The sequence below is a fragment of the Hypomesus transpacificus genome, chromosome 8 (genome assembly GCF_021917145.1).
Source record: "Hypomesus transpacificus isolate Combined female chromosome 8, fHypTra1, whole genome shotgun sequence".
NCBI lineage: Eukaryota > Metazoa > Chordata > Actinopteri > Osmeriformes > Osmeridae > Hypomesus > Hypomesus transpacificus.
The window spans coordinates 1,069,057-1,088,839 of record NC_061067.1 but is presented as its reverse complement, the minus strand read 5'-3'; the positions used below and the strand labels follow the sequence as shown (position 1 = coordinate 1,088,839).

The 19,783-nt window shown below is 45.8% G+C and overlaps 4 protein-coding genes across 5 annotated transcripts; 2 read left to right on the top strand and 2 right to left on the bottom strand.

Annotated features, from left to right (window-relative positions):
* Positions 1 to 2: 2 nt before the first annotated feature.
* On the top strand, positions 3 to 1,746 carry urad (ureidoimidazoline (2-oxo-4-hydroxy-4-carboxy-5-) decarboxylase). Its single transcript, XM_047023599.1, has 3 exons — positions 3 to 40; positions 619 to 960; positions 1,081 to 1,746. The coding sequence occupies exons 2-3, from the start codon at positions 786 to 788 to the stop codon at positions 1,428 to 1,430; spliced, it is 525 nt and encodes a 174-aa protein (XP_046879555.1). The 5' UTR covers positions 3 to 40; positions 619 to 785; the 3' UTR covers positions 1,431 to 1,746.
* Positions 1,747 to 2,133: 387 nt separating this feature from the next.
* Positions 2,134 to 4,546, bottom strand: pdx1 (pancreatic and duodenal homeobox 1). Its single transcript, XM_047023586.1, has 2 exons — positions 4,153 to 4,546; positions 2,134 to 2,563 (listed from the first exon to the last, which is right to left on the bottom strand). The coding sequence occupies exons 1-2, from the start codon at positions 4,544 to 4,546 to the stop codon at positions 2,178 to 2,180; spliced, it is 780 nt and encodes a 259-aa protein (XP_046879542.1). The 3' UTR covers positions 2,134 to 2,177.
* Positions 4,547 to 6,489: 1,943 nt separating this feature from the next.
* Positions 6,490 to 9,094, bottom strand: si:ch211-140b10.6 (protein POLR1D-like). Its single transcript, XM_047023597.1, has 3 exons — positions 8,984 to 9,094; positions 8,268 to 8,342; positions 6,490 to 8,006 (listed from the first exon to the last, which is right to left on the bottom strand). Exons 1-3 carry the CDS (start codon positions 9,007 to 9,009, stop codon positions 7,547 to 7,549), a joined length of 561 nt encoding a protein of 186 aa, XP_046879553.1. The 5' UTR covers positions 9,010 to 9,094; the 3' UTR covers positions 6,490 to 7,546.
* A 321-nt stretch (positions 9,095 to 9,415) lies between these two features.
* On the top strand, positions 9,416 to 19,686 carry lnx2a (ligand of numb-protein X 2a). 2 transcript variants are annotated; one of them, XM_047023541.1, is made up of 11 exons: positions 9,416 to 9,519; positions 11,913 to 12,491; positions 15,043 to 15,278; positions 15,527 to 15,664; positions 15,764 to 15,963; positions 16,054 to 16,464; positions 16,667 to 16,849; positions 17,140 to 17,317; positions 17,447 to 17,696; positions 18,398 to 18,556; positions 18,949 to 19,686. In XM_047023541.1, the coding sequence occupies exons 2-11, from the start codon at positions 12,088 to 12,090 to the stop codon at positions 19,082 to 19,084; spliced, it is 2,295 nt and encodes a 764-aa protein (XP_046879497.1). In that variant the 5' UTR covers positions 9,416 to 9,519; positions 11,913 to 12,087; the 3' UTR covers positions 19,085 to 19,686. The 2 variants fall into 2 exon arrangements, with proteins under 2 accessions (XP_046879497.1, XP_046879496.1); XM_047023540.1 differs by having other exon boundaries at positions 9,416 to 9,523.
* The last annotated feature ends 97 nt before the right edge of the window (positions 19,687 to 19,783 follow it).

The window sequence follows — 19,783 nt, the reverse complement described above, 5'->3', positions numbered from 1 at the left end:
CTCCCCTATAACTAGTTATTTCCGGTATTTGACCTGTGCGGTAGGTTACTAGTTACAATTGTGAACTTATTACAAAACATTATTGTGCAGTGTGATTAGGGATTTGGGATGGTTTTGAGGTAGAACTGTATATCTATTATGTGCATAAACTTGGGAATTCTATCATTAGAATCTAATCTAATTAGTAGGCTACGTATTTAAACATATATGATGTGCACCATACTTTTGTAGGCTACTGTTTATTACAATTGTCAATTTAGTAATTAATTCGTATGGCCTACATTTGACCGTATCTGTTTTAACCTCTGTGCCAGACAGCTATGCCAAACAAGTATCCACTCTTTATTATGTCTATGAATATCCAGGCCTGTGTCGACCCATAGGTCCTAATATCTGAGCCATTAATTTTACGATGTAATTCGTTATAGTAGGCTTTTGTAAATGCCTGATTTGTTGACGGTATAGCCATCCTTGGCTTTACACCTCTTTGGCACGTGAGACAGTAACTTATTGGGCTTATGTCTGTAATGCCTTATAATTTCGCTCATCTGTTTATCATTAATGTCAATATATCATTTAAGATAATGTGACATGACAACATGACATCTAACTTTTCAGAGACTCCACCAAAGGCTTGTGTTAACAAGAGGGGAAAACAAATATTAACCAAATAAGGGCACCAAAGCCCTACGCCAGAGTGCATTGGCCCTTGTGAACCTTTGGGACATTGTGATTCTTCAGTTACTTGCAAAAGCTATTTTGAAGAGACTGTTCACGAACTAGGCATGAAAATCGGTGCGGTTAATGCTCTGTCATATGAGGATTTTGTGGACGTGTTTGGGAACGTGGTTGAAAAATGCCCAATAATAGTTGCCGCAGTGTGGTCAAGACGTCCATTTGCGAGTCTCTTGGACATGGAAGTCTCTATTAATGAATTTATCGAGGCCCTCCCCGAATCAGGTAGGCTAGGCCTTGATTTAATAAGCAATTTAATCATGTAGCCTATTTTGTGTTTATTTTACAAATGAAATGTATTTCCTGTGGAATAGTAGTAGTACTAAACATCACTTTTGTGTCCAGGTAAAGAAGGAATTCTCAGATGTCATCCTGACCTCGCGGGAAGGGATCTCCAGAGCGGCACTCTGACCGAAGAGTCGCGAGAGGAACAGGGCCATGCTGGGCTTGACACTCTGGACGCGGCAGAGATCTCGCACATGGCGCGCCTCAACATAGAATATAAACTGCGATTCGGATTCCCATTTGTGATATGTGCTCGCATGAACAACAAGGCGACCATCCTGCGCGAGCTTTCAGAGCGCCTAAAGAACGACCGCGCAGTGGAGTTGGCTGGTGCCATTGAGGAGGTGAAAAAGATTTGTCACTTGCGTTTGAAAACCCTGATGCTGCATGACCTGCCCAACAAGTTGTGACTGCAAAGTAGACAGGCTCGTTTGTCATGTTTCAAGGTGGCTGAATAGCCTAGACTTGCAATGCATGTGAATTACTCTACAATTTGAGAATTAATTGATCCATGAATGTTGTATTCATTTTTATTAGCCTACATGATAAAAAGGCACATTTTATCGTTTTTTGGTATTACATAATTGATATAACCATTTGCCTAAACATCGCTGTAGACGCCTATTCATATTTACAACACCTATACACCACAATGATAACCTAAAAGTTATGATGTCTTGTTTTTGTTAAGAATTTCTCTACAACAGAGGCCCAGTTGATTAACATGGCTCTGTGCACTGCCAGTATTTATACACTATACATAAATTAAACATGATTGTACAATTCAGAGCATGTTAATAAAGTCTTATACATGAAGTGCATTTTGTTTATTAAAACAGTAGCTCTTGCTGCATGTATTGCAATCAGTAAAACCCTGAGGGGGTCCTCAGTGGAGTACACTGATGCTGCCCTCTGCTGGACATGATGTGAGGTGGCAGGGAACAGTCATGGCCCAATGTGGCTTCACTGTATGTACTGTAATTGTCTCTTGGTGTCCACCAGATTCTCAGCAAAAAAAAAAAAAGATGTGAGTCAAGAATTCAGTCTTTAGGATGATAAAATTCCAGAATATGTCCCTGTAGATCATGGTGTTCCATACATTTGCTGTTTGTTAGTTTACAGAATAAGTGCCACTCTCCCAGTAATCTTTTCTGAAGCTAGGCTTGGTCTCTGGAGCCTGGGTGAGTACGACTGTGTAGGGGCGAGGAGGGAGAGGTGTTGGGAGCAGCGGTGGAGGAGGCTCCCATGGTGACCCCGAGGCTGGCCTCGTCCTTCAGATCCCCAGAGGTGATGGAGGAATCCTGGTCAGGGTCCATCCCTCGCACCCGCTTCTTGTCCTCTTCCTTCTTCCACTTCATTCTCCTGTTCTGAAACCAGATCTTTATGTGTCGCTCGGTGAGGCTCAGGGTCAGAGCCAGTTCCACCCTACGTGGTCGGGAAATGTACTTGTTGAAGAGAAACTCTTTCTCCAGCTCCAGCAGCTGTGCGCGCGTGTACGCTGTCCGTGTGCGCTTGTTCTCTTCTGTCTCCATCATATAAGGCCCTGGGAGAAAAGGAAAGAGAGTGGAGGAGAAAGTGGGTGAGAAGGAATAGAGGAAGGCAAGGGAATACATATTGGACACTTGATTGCCCCAAAAGACCTTTAAAGACTTTTGTTGTGCGACTGTGGGTTTTGGTTGAATAACAAATGTTGTGTACAGCCAGGGATGGGAGAGGCTTGATTTTTATGGTGAAAGAAAAATTGGGGGTTTACAGTGAAGTACACACATACATGTTTACAGAGTGTCAACAATATTGAACTTGGAAATATATGCAAAACAATCCTAAACCACCATCCTAAAAGTTTTCTGTAGGCTAAATAATTTGCTTAGATCAATTCTTGGAGAAAATAGCAAGTAGGTGATGCTGAAAAAGAAAAATACTTGTATAACTTAATATTGATAGTAGTTATGTGTTTTTAAAATGCTCGATCACTTTAACTGAGAATTCCAGAGGTCTCCCTATCCTTAACTTCAAATCATGTAATGTATCATGTAATCATGAAACATGGGGTGAATGTGAATTTCACAGAAGATTTATTTTATAAGTTTGCCTTATAAATGCTTGGCATCTTGTTTGAAGAATGCGGTCCACATCATGCCCATTAGGTATGTTGTGCATTCCAGTGTAATTTTATATTTTGTTGTCTTCCAAAATGTATTTTTAGGCTAGGCTACTTTTGCCATTTATACCCTACCAATTCTAGAATCTTAAATTGAAATAATAATTTAAAAAAATAACAATAATTTTTCATGTCATGTCTATTCTTTATGTTCTTTTGTTTTTACATTAAGATGATAGCATATTTTGTGCATGGATTTTACAAGCAGTCCTTTTATTTCTACTACAGATCCGAAATAATTTTGGTTTTGTGGCTGTGACGTAACTTTTAGAAAAGAAACTTAAGATTTAGTTAAGTTTAGAAAGTTTGGTTTTAAAAAGGCCTTCAGATGACAGACCTCAAAATGGCCGCATCAAAACAACTAAACTGCACAATACAATAAATAAATATATAACATATATCTTAATATAACCTGGTATCACGTAAAAAATACTATAATTTCTAACATTCATGGTTGGTTAGTTGGCTCAACTATTTCAAGTGATAGTGACAAATCAAGGAAGAATGTAGACAGTTTGAATCGACATTTGTCAAATGCTTTAGTGAGCAATAGTCCATGGCAAATCTGGGCAATACAGTTATTCGATTTTGGAGGCTAATATCATATACAACTGACATAATTTACCTCCAAGTGAACTGATTTGATCCCAATCTCACAAAATCTGTAGTGAAAGTTTTGGCTTTCAATAGAATTTAAAGACATAAGCTACATCCACAAACACGTTAAACATGTTCCAAAAAATTACATTCAGAAACAAAATGGTTTCATTACTAAGTGTTAATCTATTATCAGGCTGTTACGATGAGTTGTCCGATTAAACAATACCTAATCATTTAACCTTAAATTGAGATCCGTCTCCAACACATTGTCTAGATCAGGGTTAAAGTTATAAAACATGTTTTTATTTGTTATTTAACAAGTTGTATTCTCTCTACAGATATGAAGAATATCAACTGAATATAGACATTACCTGGCCATTGTCCTTTCCAGGTGTGTGCGTGAGACTTGGTAGTTTTCATCCAAGGGAAAGGGAGGTGGTATCGGTTTCTATCGCCACATAGAGCCAGGTCCCCGGGCTCTCCATAAGCACTTGACGTAGTAAGAGCCTGGTGGGGCGTCTGAGGATGGTGGAGCTGGGGTAATCCCGGATCGTCCCGCATGGGCATGCTGTAAGGACCAATGTCAGGAATGCTCGCCTGCTCCAAAACGCCTATGGTCGGCGTAGTGTAGATGGACTGGGCCTGTCTGCCCATGTAGAGACATGGTGGCGGACTGTGATTGTAGTCCTCGCTCTGGGGTCGCTGGAAGGCGCAAGGGTCTTTGAACAGCTGCGCTGAGGCGTAATAGTGCTCTTCTCGATTCATGACTGCCAAGAGCCGAGGCTATCCAGTGGTTTTCCCGCACATCTATCTGCTGTGCCCTGCCACGGCGTGAACCTTTTGCTCTACCTGTACTGCTGCCTGAGTCTGGCGCCGCTATAGGCCCCCAACAGGTGTGTCACTGTTACCATGTGACCCCGCTGCACCTAAGCCATTGGTTTCAATGTTTACACAAAACGGATAACTTGTCGCTGGTAACTCTGCGTCTCCTTGGCTGCTGCTGCTGCTGCTGCGTGGTCCACCAATAATTGAACAGAATTGACCGATGCGTAAATCAATGCCCTCGGTAAATAACTCATTGTTTGCCATCGAGTCTCTGAGATCCACCTGTTCTCAACTCCAATGCAACAGGTGAGCAGGGGAATCCACAGGACCCTATCTGTGTCTGCGAAGAGAGGCTAATGCCATTGGGGACCTTATCAGCGAGACTGCGACATGCATAGAATGAACGCAAACAGTGTGACTTCTGGATGTATAATCATGGATGAAAGAAAGGAATAATGGGACAAATGCAATTTCTGTGGCGTTGAACAATGCACCAATTGAGCACGTATATGGGCACCTATTGTCAATATAGACCTGTGACTGAAAGGGAAAATCGATAACCACATATGGATATGGGCACCAGAATTGGCTGACCCTTGAGATAAGAGACTTGGATGGTGAGAGGGTTGTCTTGGATACTAGACACAGAGATGTTGGGTGGCGGGACAGAGAACGTGAACGAGCATTCGTACTATATCTAAGCCGCATTTAAGTTGCTCTCCAATTGAAACCTCAACTTTGTGACTGCTAAACTCTGTCCATTACAGTTCTGTAAATGCCTCATTTAACACCATTTAAACGGGTCCCTGGTTGTTCAAATAGTAGACGGGCGCTTAACCGACCACTCTCCTTCGTTGTTTGCTGGTCATTAGGCTGACCAGTTTTCGGGCCATTTAACAACACTCCTCGCGTTAAAGGAGAGTGAGACGATGTAAACCAATTATCATGGAGTGAGGAACAGAACTCAATTAGTAGGCCTAAGCATCGCGCCTGGAACACGTCTGCCTTTCCAACCCGTGAACGCATGAATTCCTTTAACACACCAATCATGGCCCATGTGGGGATTGTCAGAAACAATATTCTTACATTTTAATTTTGATGAGAAGTTGCTTTGCTTTTGCCTGTTCTAAAATAATCCTGTTTTATGGAGTACTGTATCAGCCCATTCATCGACCGCATTTTATAGCGTGACTATGAAACTAGCATATTTCTCTTTATATGCTAAAATGACTGGCAAGATCACTATTTGCACGGAGTTCTTCAAGTGCATAAGGCTTCTAGTATCTTAATGGAGCACTCAGCCCTGTTATAAAGTTCAAGTAAACCAATTTCATTCAAATCAGTGCATGTTATGTCGCTTAATGGTGTTTATATTTGATCTTCGTTTGAAAGAGGAAGGAAACGGTTAACCCGAGCTATTCCCTCCTACGGAGACGCACAACGGGGTTTATGAAGCGTAACTGCGTAAAACGCAATTTAGACTATTCAGGCACAGACATTTTCGTAGGCCTAATGGTTATAAGTGAAAAATAATGTGGCGTTGGTCGACACTCAACGGACATCTACGCCTATTATATGGTATCAAACGTAATTCAACAAAGGGCTTGCAATTAAATGGTCTATAAGGACTCTCGATAGGCTGCAATTAAATGGTAAAGGGTCAAAAGTAGGTTCATTGACAGACGAATAGCCAAATGGAAATGTTAAACAGATGGGGGAAAAAAACGATAGCGGGAAAATAACTTAGAACGCTTGAGTAAACGTCCACCTGTTACTGCAGACTTTTTACCAACCTAACTCACAAAAACTGTGATTGATTTTGACCTTTTAAATAGGCCGAAGCAGTGGTCTTTAATAGTAACACTAGTTCCTTGGAATAATTGTCCACAATTCTAAACACATTTATTGAATAAGGCAATGCCAACACGAACACAAACAATTACAGGATTATTTTATATGCAAGCAAAAGGCCCCAGATTTAAGTATTGACAAGTCGGCCTAACAGTATTTGACGTGAACATGTTATTTTTATGAAATCGTCCAAAGTTTTTTCATCACCGCAATAAAAAGGTACTAAGGAGTGCCAATGATACGGCACATTATTCTCCTTATTCAAAAACAAAGCCGTTTCTGATAAAGTGCATATAGATGTCAAAAAGAGGGAGACATGATAAAACTGCTTACCTACTGGCGACAGCCATAGCTTATGTAAACATTACTAACGGCTAGTAATGACAAAAGAATGCTAACGACTTTATAATTTAAATCAAACTCGTTTTAGGTTAAGAAAAAATTCCTGAAACCATTTTCAAGCAACTGTGTAATTGTGTAAAATTACTACAAATCCCTAAAACATTACTGCACAACAACAAAATGAGAAAAAGTAGGCTCCTAAATAAGTGCTATTAACCTTTTTAGGGTCTTGTAACAATTTATCAAAAAACATAAAAAATGTTTCTTAAAAAATATATGAGAAAACTAAGGAACTCACTATGCACTGTGTCCTAATATGATACAATTATTTTAACATGTAATATGAAATACACATTAAAACACCGGACCCTTAAACTGTTTGCTTCCTGTTTACTGTTGACTTGGCTTTACGCAACAAATCATTTAAAGATATCTTAAAACCACCAGTCCAACTGTATTTAAATATATCTAATAAGAGAACATTTGTAAAAAAAAAAAAAAAAAAAGAAAGTGGAACAGTATTTATCCATTAAATGTTTAGGTGCTTTCCTGAGACATAGAAGGTGAATGTTCCCCCTATACCTCCTTCTCATTCTCCTGTCTCAATTAATCTTTTCTTCCTGTATTTGATCTCTCTGCCAGTGAATTGGTCTGTATGCCTGCATTCTGCCCCAAGTCAGTCAAACTTGTCCATGTGTGAGACGGAATATGCCCTTCTGGAGAAACCTGGCAGAGTGAAAAGTGATGTCAGAAGCGATGGCCCCTCCCACGAGGCGAGTCCCTGACTGGCGACCGGGACCGCCTGCCCTTAGAGGCGTGGCCTGACCGGGAGGATCGGTTAGAGTGGGCGGAGTAGACACCACCGTGAGAGTCACTGCAATCCCTGGACACGTGACGACTTCTCTGGGATGAAGTTCCCTCAGATGGAGGTTCTTTAGTGTGTGTTTCAGGAAGAGCCTCTGTATGGTGATAGCGGCAGTCTTTCTGTTTGTCTTCTCTGTCTTTGAGTTGGTAACTGCTGTTCCTCCGGTCCACACGGTCGCCGTCGGCTCTGGGATCCGCAGGCGGGGTTCTCCTGGGGGCCGTGCTCTTTGACCTTTGACCCTCACGCGACGGCGAGCTGGAGTGGCGACGCTGTTGCGAACAGGAATTGCGGAGGGTGTTGAGAAGGAAGCGCTTGTTGGTGCTTCGTAGAGGACACTTCATCCTGATGGAACCACAACATTGGCTATTATTTAGTTATACCAAGTTAGTAAAGTAACCAAGTCACGAACACAAAGCCAGAAACATCCTATATCTGTCTGACGCAAAGAAATGGCTGAGGTGTACAAGTTGGATAAATGCTTCCACTAGGAAACATTTAAAAAAATGCAGAGGTTTTAGTTCACAAACTAGGTAACAGACTGTAAAGTCCTATATAAACTAAATCCATAAAAGCATGCTTGAGTGCCATTTTCATCCCACTCACCAGCCTGCCGGGCCCATGGTCTCCGCTCGTACCCGAGCTCTGTTGGCCTCATTCAGTAACTCCTCCACTGCCCGTCTGTCACATAAACACAACACACTAAACGATTAGGAGAGGGAGCAATGAAGAAATATTGAGAGAAATATATGGTCTTCAATTGGTTAAGGAAATGAGAAGTTGGTGAACACAGGGAAACAGAGGTAAATCAAGAGAACTGGAAAAGGCAGTATCAAAACGTTTATCAATAAAAGTTACTTTAATCAAGTTAAAACTAAACGTAGAGTGAGGCAAGGCATAAATAGGCGGAGTGTGTCAATCACTAATGTTCCGTTGAACAAGTGCCAGCCTGTCCCGAGTTGACCTGAGCTGCTAGTCAACTTAGTCCAAGAAGAAAGCAATTGTTATAGCTACCTGACCTTTGACCAAGCATACACAAATGTGCAATGAAAACACTGGCACACGAAGCATATGTATTGCTGCCAACTTATCTCCAGAGCCATTAGCAGATAGAGAACATTCTACGCACATACCCACAACATTTACACCATTCTCTTTCAAAACCAGCACACGTATATATACACATACACAAGCACACTTGTATTGCAGATTCAGTTGCCATAATACGTAGCCTACTTAAATAGCAAATGTTAGCATAGCCGCTCTTCGGACATAATTTTCACTATATAATCATTTAGATTGTGGAATAAATAAATGTATACTTCTCCAATTCTGTATCTTCTGCCATGGTGTACAGCGTTCAAGAAAATGCACAAAACTGTTACAAAAGATGTGTTAGATTTACTTCCTTGTCGCTATCTGTCAAAGCCGAAAGGGCCTACGGAAGAGGCCTTCCTCTCTTTGCAATGCCGTACAATCCCCCAAAGTAAATTATTTCTAGCAAAAATATTCACAGAAAGAAAAAAATGTACATTCACTTATACAATGTAGGGTGATATTATGTTATTTTTGCCTCCTCATTGCAATATGCTTTTTATATTTGAAATGTTCTGTATTTTTATATAAGGCATTATATTGGTCACCCATACATTTGTATGTGGTCCTCGGGGCTAGACCCCTCCTCATCTCTTTGACGGACAGCCAGAACGGAGCGATGGGCGGCACATCCATCTAGAACGACACGGGGGCGTTTACATGCGGCTGCGGAACGGTTCGTTGCGGTGATTGTGTGATTGAGGTTCCGTAGCTAATTGTGCCCTCCCGGGGCCGGAATTAACGGCACGAAGGAGAAGCAGGAGTAGGTAATGCAATGCACATATTCTGCTTGTACGTGGACAATGTCACAAAATGCAATTTTCTCTCGAAATAGCTGTTGTCCATTATTTATCCCTATCCGCAGCTCCTAGAGGAAGGGGGCGAATTAGACAACCAGACAGACACAAAGCTGGCTGGCAAATGAACAGAAAATATACTCAATATTTACGCTATACATTGCTGTCATGTTGCCATGTTGTATTCAGACAGGACAATGGCATTCGCTTAATCCGTAATTCACTGAAGCCTGTGTCAATATTTAAAATGATGCGGATGTTTTAGCAATAAAATCTCTGTTTGTGTCATTGTAAGTCTGTCTGCGTTTAAATGCTGTCAGTGTATAATTTGTTATTGATTATTGGATGATTTGCGTTTGACAATGCATTTGTGAAAAACACATGCATGCTCAGTGCAAGCTACATAACCGCTTATACTAAAATGGTATTAATGGCAAAAGGATCATTTCTTACACGTTGACATGCTTCATCGATTGTTTTCGGCTGGCTTAATATGATTCATTTTGTTTCGAATGGAACAGTTGTCCCCTTAATGCGTTATGTGTATTGGGAAAAAGGCTATGATCACGACATAGACAGACACTAGGCCTAGCAGTGTATCCATATAGAAGTCTATGGATGCAGTGACAATAACACTGTGGTCTTGGAGCATTTGGTAAGACACAGTTAAAAGATGCATACAAACAAACACACAGATGAAAGGAAAACAGACGTCTTGTACTGCATAAAAAATACTAAACATTGCTATTCTTAAAATGCTACATGTAATGGAATCTGAATGAGGTACTCAGTCCAAGGATGTAAAAAAAAAGAAAAGAAAACGGGTTTAGATTTAAGTGCTTCTGTTGCTGCAGGCTCCATATTGTAAAGTGCTGGCAGAGTAGCAAAGTAACTCATTGATTGCATACACATCAACTCAACCCAGAATATGTGTGTGTGCGTGCAAGCGGGAGGATGCACATCGAAGACTGTGCGTGTGTGATGTCAGAGCTTTGTTATGGGAACAGAGGAGACTTGTGTCCTCATGAGTAATTCATGTCCAGCTGCAGGGTAGGGAAACAGAAGCAGGCAGTCACTGAGACAGGAGCAGGTACTTAAGAAGACTGGGGGGGAAAAAGGACCCGTAGTCAAGGAGACGGAAGCAGGTTGTCAAGGAGACGGGAGCAGGTAGTCATGGAGACAGGTGGCCTACACTGAAAGCACTGTGGCCATGGAAACGGCCGTCAGAAAGATGAAATGAAGGGGCTCTCTGTCACCCTGTGTGACCAGCCGTGCTTGGGCGTTGAATGTGTAGCGTAGATGGAACTCTTCGGAGAGCGCAGCCAGCTACACAGCATTCATATCTGTTCTCTGAATGTAATGCCCCTGTGAACACGCTCCAGGTCGTCATGGAGACAGAAGCAGGCCCTGGCAGGGACAGTGTCAGGTAGCTAGTCGCTGGTTGCTGCTTGGCTCACGCCTGTGCCGCGTGCTAAAGTGCGCCCCCTGCTGTCCTGTCTGTTTGGGTGCTCCTCTGCGGCTCTGTGCTGAAAGAGCAGGGGAGGACTAAGTGACTTTGGATGCGAGACACAGTGGAAATGACTAGTACACAATGCAACAGCTCTTAGGAGCACTCCAAGCCTTAGGGAATCCTGAGTGGACTGGTTTTCAAAGGAAGACAGGTAGGACATTAAATTGTCAATTTCTTTCATGTTGACAAATGGTCAGTGAAGGGAACAAATTGCAAAGGTGCTTGCATGGATATTCAGCAGCACTAAAATTAACAAGCCTGGATGAGTATATATTTAGAACTGTTATAACTCCTGTCTCTCTTTTCCTTCTCTTCCTTTCTTTTGTTTTAAATGCTCTAACCCTCCCTTTCTCTCAGTCTTTCTCTTTATCCTTCGGCAACTCTATTTTCTTTCCCTTCTTTATGGCTTTCTGCTGTCACTCTCCCCCCCCACTCCCCTTGCACAACTCCTCTCCCACAGTCTCTACCTCTCTCCTCTCATGCTCTCTTCCTCTCAGTCCTTTTTTCCTCTCAGCTGCGCCTCTCTGACTCAATCCCAGATAATTCCCTCTCTGTAGGATTGGAAGATTGCAACATGCGAGAGCAAAAAAGAGATTACACTGCCAGATTAAAGAGCAGGAACAGCGATGTATAATCTACACACACACACAAAACACACGCTCTCCAATCTTCTCTGTTTCTCACCTCACACACACACACTCTGTCTCACTCACTCACACTCACGGATGAAGCACGGAATCACTTCATGAACAGAAGCAGGCTGTGAATCCATCCACACTAGGCACACAAATGAGAATAATATAGTACTTGTATGTTCCAAGCAGTTAACCTCTTGTATCTGACCTGCAGGGTGATGTCTCTTGGCAACTGGGGGGGCGGCTGTCCTCTCTACAACTCACACATCCTCTGAGGCTTATGGGATAGGACGCCCCCCTTACCGCCCCCCCCCCCACCCCCTACCCCCCACCATCACAGCCTCCCCCTGGATACACACGTGCCAAAGCCTAGCGGTGGTGGAGGAGCCATGGGGAGCCCGGGCTGTGAGGTGGGTCCGGCCGGGCCGGTGGAGTCCGTCCTGGAAGCCCTGTGTTCCGAGTGTGGGCAGATCCACCGGGCCCGGGAGAACCACCTGTACAACTATCGTCTGGAGGTGGACGACGACCTGGTGTGCCACATCTGCCTGCAGCCCCTGGTCCAGCCCCTGGACACGCCTTGCGGACACACCTTCTGCGCCCGCTGCCTGCGCAGCTTCCTGCAGGAGCGGGACTTCTGCCCCCTGGACCGAGCCCGGCTGCAGATGCAGGCGTGCCGCAGGTCCAGCATCCTGGTCCACAAGCTGCTGGACAAGCTGTCCGTGTCCTGCCCTCTGACCCCTGCCTGCTCCCTCGGCATGCCCCGCTGTGACCTAGAGGCACACCTCAAGCACAGGTACGTGGGGGGTCAGATGGCTGAGCGGTTAGGGAGTCGACCTATTAATCAGAAGGTTGCCGGTTGCCAAATGACGTTGTGTCCTTGGGCAAGGCACTTCACCCTACTTGCCACGGGGGGAATGTCCCTGTACTTACTGTAAGTCGCTCTGGATAAGAGCGTCTGCTAAATGTCTACATGTAAATGTAGGTATGGTCTGAGCGCTAGTGCATGCACAGACATGACACATGGACCGACAGTGTGTATGTCCCCCCACACAAACACACACACACACACACACACACACACACACAAGAGAGACAGACACATGAAAGCGACACCATTTTAAAGTGACTGTCACGGCAACTGCTCTTTCAGACGACATTGACGGTTAAACATAGACACAGTGTAGAGTAAATTATAGATTAACACACACATGTGGAAATCAGGGAACTGCATATAATGTATGCATATAACACTTCTACAAGCGCAACAGACTGAAAACGTCTGTTTTCAAAATGAATATGAAACATATTTGTATGCTTGACCATGTAATACCTTGCAAACCAAATAACCTAACCCTTGTAAACCAGATATTATTATTATTATTATGGTGCAAAGAGGGCTTGTCAGAATAGTTGTTCTGGAAAACTTCACAGCATAGCACAAATCTGAATCCTATAGGGATATACTTAGCATCAGTGTCCACATACTCTTCAGGGACTGGCTGTTGTGAGACCGCGTAGAGGATTATTTGGCCCAGCAGGTCATGTGATGAGGGATTAGTGGTTACCTGGTCATGTGTTGGCCGACAAAGACTCCATGTTCTCTGCAACCATGCTGAGCAACTTCAATTCCAGAGATCTTTTTAACCACTTCTTCTGTGAAACGGCAAAGGGAAACCCGGACTTGTGGTGAGTGAGAGCCAACTAGATGTCAAGTGGTTTCAGTCGCCCCAAACACAGCTTCCACCCCCCGCCCTCAGAGTGCATGTGGGGGTATGTGGCGATTGGGTGCTTGCAGGTGCTAAGCTGGGTAGGAGCGTTTGTTGCGTATATTTTAGCAAGAGAGGGTGTTTAATATAAAGTAAAATATACTGTAGATATTGGTAGAAATATAGTATCAGCTGTGATGGGTCAAAAGTTTTACTTGTATGAGGTTTGTATGAGTTTGTAATGAGGAGATTGAGTAACTGGTGAGCAGTCAGACGGAGATTCTAACACTGCAGGTCAGGGAGCAAACTTGAATGAGATTCTCTGTGATCCACATATCTGTCACTGAGAAAAGACTCCCTTCTGTTTGGACACCTGCTCGCTCCTGGGTTCCCATCGTCATGGGAACAGGGGCATTGGCAATGTTAACGTTTTTAAATGGTGGAAATTAAGGAAATTTCTAGAATTTGAAAAGTTCCAGCTGTGTGTCAATGCCATATTTTATTCTGGCTTTAAGAACATAACATATATGCAATAAAGGTATGTATTTGTAATTCAAATTTGGTTTCTAGTGATATTATACCATCGGTCAAAAGGTGTGGGAACCTTCCAGCAATCAAACATCAAGTTCTCAAGGGGCTTTACATTAACAAGCTCAAGCTAACAAGATCTCTCTAAGAAGCTGTTGCTGACTCTTAAAAGGATTTTCCTTAGGAATCTGTTTGGACTAAGGATCCATATGAGCCCAGCATAGCCCAGACCAGTCTAGTCCAGTCTAGTCCAGTCCAGTCCATTATATTCCAGCCCTGCATAGTCCAACTTAATCTAGTCCTGTTCCCATTTCCAGTTTTGTAACTGGGATCTTTGCCGTCTAAACGTGAGCTAGGTCTTCGGTAAGAACTCCAAGAAGATGCCCAGATCTCTACCAAAGTGCCACTGCTTGTGCAGCCACCCACCCTGAGCAGTCTACATCCAGTAGGTGCTGGATATGAGCCTTGGTCGCTGCTGGGCAGTGAGATTAAGGATCCATTGGGTCATGTTGGTGTAGACTTGCTTCCTGCTCTGTACTAGGGGAGAGATTAAGCCCCCATTGCACATGGACTCTCCTCCCCAGACTGAAGGCCAGTAAGCCAGTGATGGATGGGATGAGAGGAGCTAATTTGACGATTAGCTTTGTCTATAGGCTTTATTCACTTTGTATGGTGTTGGTAAAACGTATTTACCAGCCACTAGATTACATCCCAGAACAGGACAGCGTTCCTGATCCCACTTGAGGGCCAGTCAAAAACAGGTGAGCATGTGAAGGGCAGATCAGCCAATTGGTGCTTTGGATCTGCTCTAGGAGACATTCAACAGTCTCTCTGTAGCCTAGGCTGGGTGAAAGACTGGGAGATGGAGGAAGACAACAGCATGAGGTTTTTAGCTCAGATGCCATGTCTGTCTCCCTTTGTCTATCCCACATGTCTCTCTCTCTCACTGTCTGTCTGTATCTCTGTCTCTGTCTCTCTGTCTCTCTCTGTCTCTCTCTCTCTCTGTCTCTCTCTCTCTCTCCTGCTTGTGATCGTGGTCCTGCACGTCCAATGCTTCACCTGATGTCACAGCAAGTCAGTGTGAATACCGTGATGTCACTGTGTCTGCAGGTGTCCAGGTATGCGCTCTCCACAGACGGCCGTAGAGGGTCCTCGCTGTGAGAGTAGGGAGGAGGGAGCCATGGTCATCAGCCCCCCCAGGTCCCCCCGGTCCCCCCAGACTGACCTGAGGGACAGCTCCCCCTCGCCCCCCGGGGGGGCCTCCACAGCCGGCAGCAGTGTGCCCATGTGGACCGATGAACCGGGCCTGGACAACCCTGCCTTCGAGGAGAGCACTGAGGAGGACAGTGAGTTAACTCACCCAGACTGGGGGGGGGGGGGGGGCGAGAGAGAGAGAAAGAGAGTGTGTGTTTGAGAGAGAAAGAGAGAGAGAGAGAGAGAGAGAGAGAGAGAGAGAAAGAGAGAGAGGGAGAAAGAGAGAGAGAGACAAGTGGGAGGGAGAGAGAAAGAGAGAGAGGTGGGAGGGAGGGAGAGAGAGGGGTGAAAGTTGAAGTGTTTTAAAGTCGCATTACTGACCGTCTCCGTCTCTGTGAAGGCGTGGTGGGGTCAGAGTGCGTCGTCCCCAGAGTGAAGCGTCCCCTCAGTAATCCTTGCATCCACTTACTGCGCTCGGTTAGCTCCGCCTCCTCAGGGTGGGACTGCCCCGGGTCTCCGCCCCTCTCTGCAGAAGAAGGTATGGGCGGAGCTTTTGCCTGTGTTTAATCTCCAGACTCCTTGAAACACCTTTTTTTGGATGGCAGCGTGAGCGTTAATGTGTGTGTGTGTCCTCCAGGCTGTGTGAAGCTGCCCTCTCTCCCTGAGGGGGAGATCACCAGCATAGAGGTCCACCGGGCCAACCCCTATGTGGAGCTGGGCATCAGCATCGTCGGGGGCAACGAGACTCCGCTCATCAACATAGTGATCCAGGAAGTGTACCGTGAAGGGGTGATCGCTCGTGACGGTAGGCTGCTGGCCGGGGATCAGATCCTGCAGGTGAGGAGTAGCGCTCAGGGGTGTCCATGTCCAGCCTTTCCAGCTGGTTTCCCCCTATACCTCCTCCTCTCACGTGCGCCTCCTCCTCAGGTGAACAATGTGGACATCAGCAACGTGCCCCACAGCTTGGCCCGCTCCACCCTGGCCCGCCCGTGCACCACCCTGCAGCTGACGGTGCTGCGGGAGCGCCGCTGTGCCTCCCGGGCCGCGCCCTCCTCCGGCACCACCCCGGCCGTGCCCCACGCCCCCTGCTCCACCCCCGAGGGAGCCCCCTCCAGCCCCGCTAACCTGAGGATCACCCTCCACAAGCGGGATTCGTCGGAGCAGCTGGGCATCAAGCTGGTCCGGAGGACGGATGAGGCCGGGGTGTTTGTGCTGGACCTGCTGGAGGGGGGGCTCGCCGCTAAGGACGGCCGGCTGTGCGGTAACGACCGCGTGCTGGCCGTCAACGAGCAGGATCTGCGCCATGGCACTCCAGAACAAGCCGCTCAGATCATACAGGTGGGTTATACTGACTGCTACAGCCACTTCAGTATTAGTATTAATATTTGTATATTGTTTATAAAGACAGGTGCAGGAAGGCAGGGGTGTGTCAATAGATTAGATATCAATGTAAATCAAACCAGATAGTGGTGGATTAGTGCGTGTTATCTGGACAACAGAAGTTTTGTCATACAGTTAGTCCCGTTCTATTACCCTACAGGCCAGTGGTGAGAGAGTCCATCTGCTGATTGGACGTCCTACCAAGCAAACCCCACCCCCACCACCTAGCTCCACCTCCAGCAGAGACTACTGCCTTGACCACTTCCTCCCTAATCACCATCACCATCATAGCTCCACCCCCAGCCCTGTTCCTATCCACCTGTCACGGGCCAGCACCCACAGAGTGAGTAGAATGACTCGAGTTCTACTCTAGAACTAATGTTGCTGGGTAAGTAAGTAAATTAAATGTATAAAGCGCCTTTCAAAACCAGGGTTGCAAGGTGCCGTACAATAACAAAACCAAAAATAGAATGGGAGTAGAGGAAGCAGAATAGAAAAATATACAGCACAGAATCATAAAGTCATAAAATACAATGCGATAATCGAAGTGCCTGTTTTTGCACTTCCAACATGTATCTTGTCCTTCTCGGTGTGCGTGTGTGTGTGTGTGTGCACCTGTGTGTGCGTGTGCAGGATCTGTCCCAGTGTGTCACCTGTAAGGAGAAACACATCACTGTGAAGAAAGAGCCTCAGGAGTCCCTGGGGATGACTGTGGCGGGGGGGCGGGGCAGCAAGAGCGGCGAGCTGCCCATCTTTGTGACCAGCGTCCAGCCCCACGGCTGCCTGTCCAGGGACGGCCGGATCAAAAGAGGTGAGCGGATCATTTGCCCTGAGGGGATTTGCCATCCATAAACCCTCCATAGATAGGATTACTATCGTCTTTTGTGTTTGACCACCCCTCCCCCCTCCTCCTCCCTCGCCCCCCATGCTCCTCCACCAGGTGATGTGCTCCTGAGTATCAACGGGCAGGATCTCACCTACCGGAGCCACGGCGAGGCAGTGGGCACCCTGAAGGCCAGCGCGGCGTCCTGCTCTGTCCAGCTGAGGGCCCTGGAGGTCAGCATGGTGGAGGAGCCGGGTCTGGGTCAGACCCCAGAGGACCAGCTGCTGCCCCCACACTGCCACACTCACGACAGCGACTACGATGCCAGCTGGTCCCCCTCCTGGGTCATGTGGCTGGGCCTGCCCAGGTAAGGAGGATGAGAGGGAGACTGGTTGTTCCCATGGATGTTTTCTGTACATTTTTACAGGATGTTCTTTGCCATCTCACCTGGGTTAGTACAGGCATAGTCCGTTTGAAGACGTGGGGAGGAGACGTGCGTTTGCCAGTATCAACTGAGCATGTGGACTTCCCGTATCAATCGTGGATTTTGTTTGTGTGTTGGTGAATGCGTGTGTAATAAAAAAAAAAAAAGAGGGAGTGTTTATTACGTAAGGTGGCTGTTCATACACGGGATTATCTTTCTGTTTGTTTGGCCGAACTGTGATATAAACATCAACAGCTGTGGATTATTTACATTTACATTTAGTCATTTTAGCAGACGCTCTTATCCAGAGCGACTTACAGTAAGTACAGGGACATTCCCCCCGAAGCAAGTAGGGTGAAGTGCCTTGCCCAAGGACACAACGTCATTTTGGCACGGCGGGGAATCGATCCGGCAACCTTCTGATTACTAGCCCGACTCCCTCACCACTCAGCCATCTGACTCCCTACACGCTCCCTACGATTATCATCTGAGAGCGATGTGGATTCATGAGCCCCGGTGCCTCAGTCCTCTGTCTGACATGCAGAGGACGACCTCAAACTCTCCTCTCTCCCTCTTTCTTCTCTCTTCCTCCCTCCCCCGACTAAAAATCGGGCTCATTTTTATCCTCTATGTCCTCCCTACAGCTACCTCCACAGTAGTCATGAGATCGTGTTGCGTAGAAACCATCCTGGGAGCTGGGGGTTTAGCATTGTTGGGGGATTCGAGGAAAACCATGGCAACCAGGCATTCTTTATCAAGACCATTGTCCTGGGAACCCCTGCCTACTACGATGGACGTCTCAAGTAAGTGATTGGGAATGTCAAAGATTAAAAAACGCATGGCCTCTTTGATCTGTTCACTGATAAGCAGTCACTCAATAGCACAGAACTTTAACAACAACAAAAAAACGTTTTAAAACGTACAGTTGTTATTTCACTTAGCATTGTACATCGTCACTCATATAAATTCATGTCTGAAGTACAATGTGCTACAGTTATAGCTTGAGGGTTTCCCGCAGCACTTTGCAGTTAAGGCGGCCGCCTTAACAACACACGCCTGCCGCCTTGACTACGTTGTCAACGTAGTAACATTTATTTAAAAAAAATTATCTGCAAATCTCACCCTACCACCTTGACTAACATTTTCTGCGTGAAACCCTGAGGTTCAATATCGTTTTGTCCTCTTTGCCTTTCAGGTGCGGGGACATGATTGTGGCCGTTAACGGGCTGTCGACAGCAGGCATGAGCCACTCTGCTCTGGTACCGATGCTGAAGGAGCAGCGTAGCCGTGTGGCTCTAACCGTGGTGTCCTGGCCTGGCAGCCTGGCGTAGCTGGACCCCAACCAGGCCCCCACCACACCACCACTAAGCCAAGATATGCTCTAGATATGGAAATCCCATGCCAGACCGCTGAATCAGGCTAGACTGTGCCATACTAGACTACAACAGGACCAAACTACACTAGAATGGTCTAGTCTCAGACCCAACCAGGCCAGATCACATCAGACAAGGCTGGACTGACTGTGCCGTGCCATGCCTCATGACAGACTGCCCCCCCCCCCACTCTCACACATATTGAGACACTGCTGTGTTCATATGGTCATGCTGGCCCCTCTCCTTTAGTGCAGGGAGAGAGGGGCGTCACTGGAAGACAGTCATACAGCAGTAGTGCTTCTTTGGACTGCAATACAAACCAGGGGTGTATTCAGGTGGACGCAACGTTCTAGAACACCAAACGCACTGCATAGATCAAAGTCTGTATGATTTTTTTTCTCGTCAAAGTAGAATAACTAAAAATGTATATAAATACAAACTATAACCCATATGTATCTGCAGTATAGTACGCGTTGCATCCAGCTGAATTGTCCCCAGGCCTTACGTGCTCGGGGCTCAAGCCACACCCCCAGGACACAGCCTTAGGCCTCATCACCATGACGACCAGCCGTCCGTTACGCTGGACTTTTATACGTGTGTGAATGTGTATTATGCTGTTTGTTTATTAAAAAGTTCCCACAAAGGACCCATGACTTA

Coding starts and splice junctions, on each gene's coding strand:
- urad (XM_047023599.1), top strand. CDS start 786: ATGAAAATCGGTGCGGTTAATGCTCTGTCATATGAGGATTTTGTGGAC. Junction 961..1,080: donor CGAGGCCCTCCCCGAATCAG/GTAGGCTAGGCC, acceptor TTTTGTGTCCAG/GTAAAGAAGGAATTCTCAGA.
- pdx1 (XM_047023586.1), bottom strand. CDS start 4,546: ATGAATCGAGAAGAGCACTATTACGCCTCAGCGCAGCTGTTCAAAGAC. Junction 2,564..4,152: donor CTGGAAAGGACAATGGCCAG/GTAATGTCTATA, acceptor CTTTTCTCCCAG/GGCCTTATATGATGGAGACA.
- si:ch211-140b10.6 (XM_047023597.1), bottom strand. CDS start 9,009: ATGGCAGAAGATACAGAATTGGAGAA. Junction 8,343..8,983: donor GAAGATACAGAATTGGAGAA/GTATACATTTAT, acceptor TTTATGTGACAG/ACGGGCAGTGGAGGAGTTAC. Junction 8,007..8,267: donor ACCATGGGCCCGGCAGGCTG/GTGAGTGGGATG, acceptor TGGTTCCATCAG/GATGAAGTGTCCTCTACGAA.
- lnx2a (XM_047023541.1), top strand. CDS start 12,088: ATGGGGAGCCCGGGCTGTGAGGTGGGTCCGGCCGGGCCGGTGGAGTCC. Junction 15,964..16,053: donor CCGGGGATCAGATCCTGCAG/GTGAGGAGTAGC, acceptor CCTCCTCCTCAG/GTGAACAATGTGGACATCAG. Junction 17,318..17,446: donor GGACGGCCGGATCAAAAGAG/GTGAGCGGATCA, acceptor CTCCTCCACCAG/GTGATGTGCTCCTGAGTATC.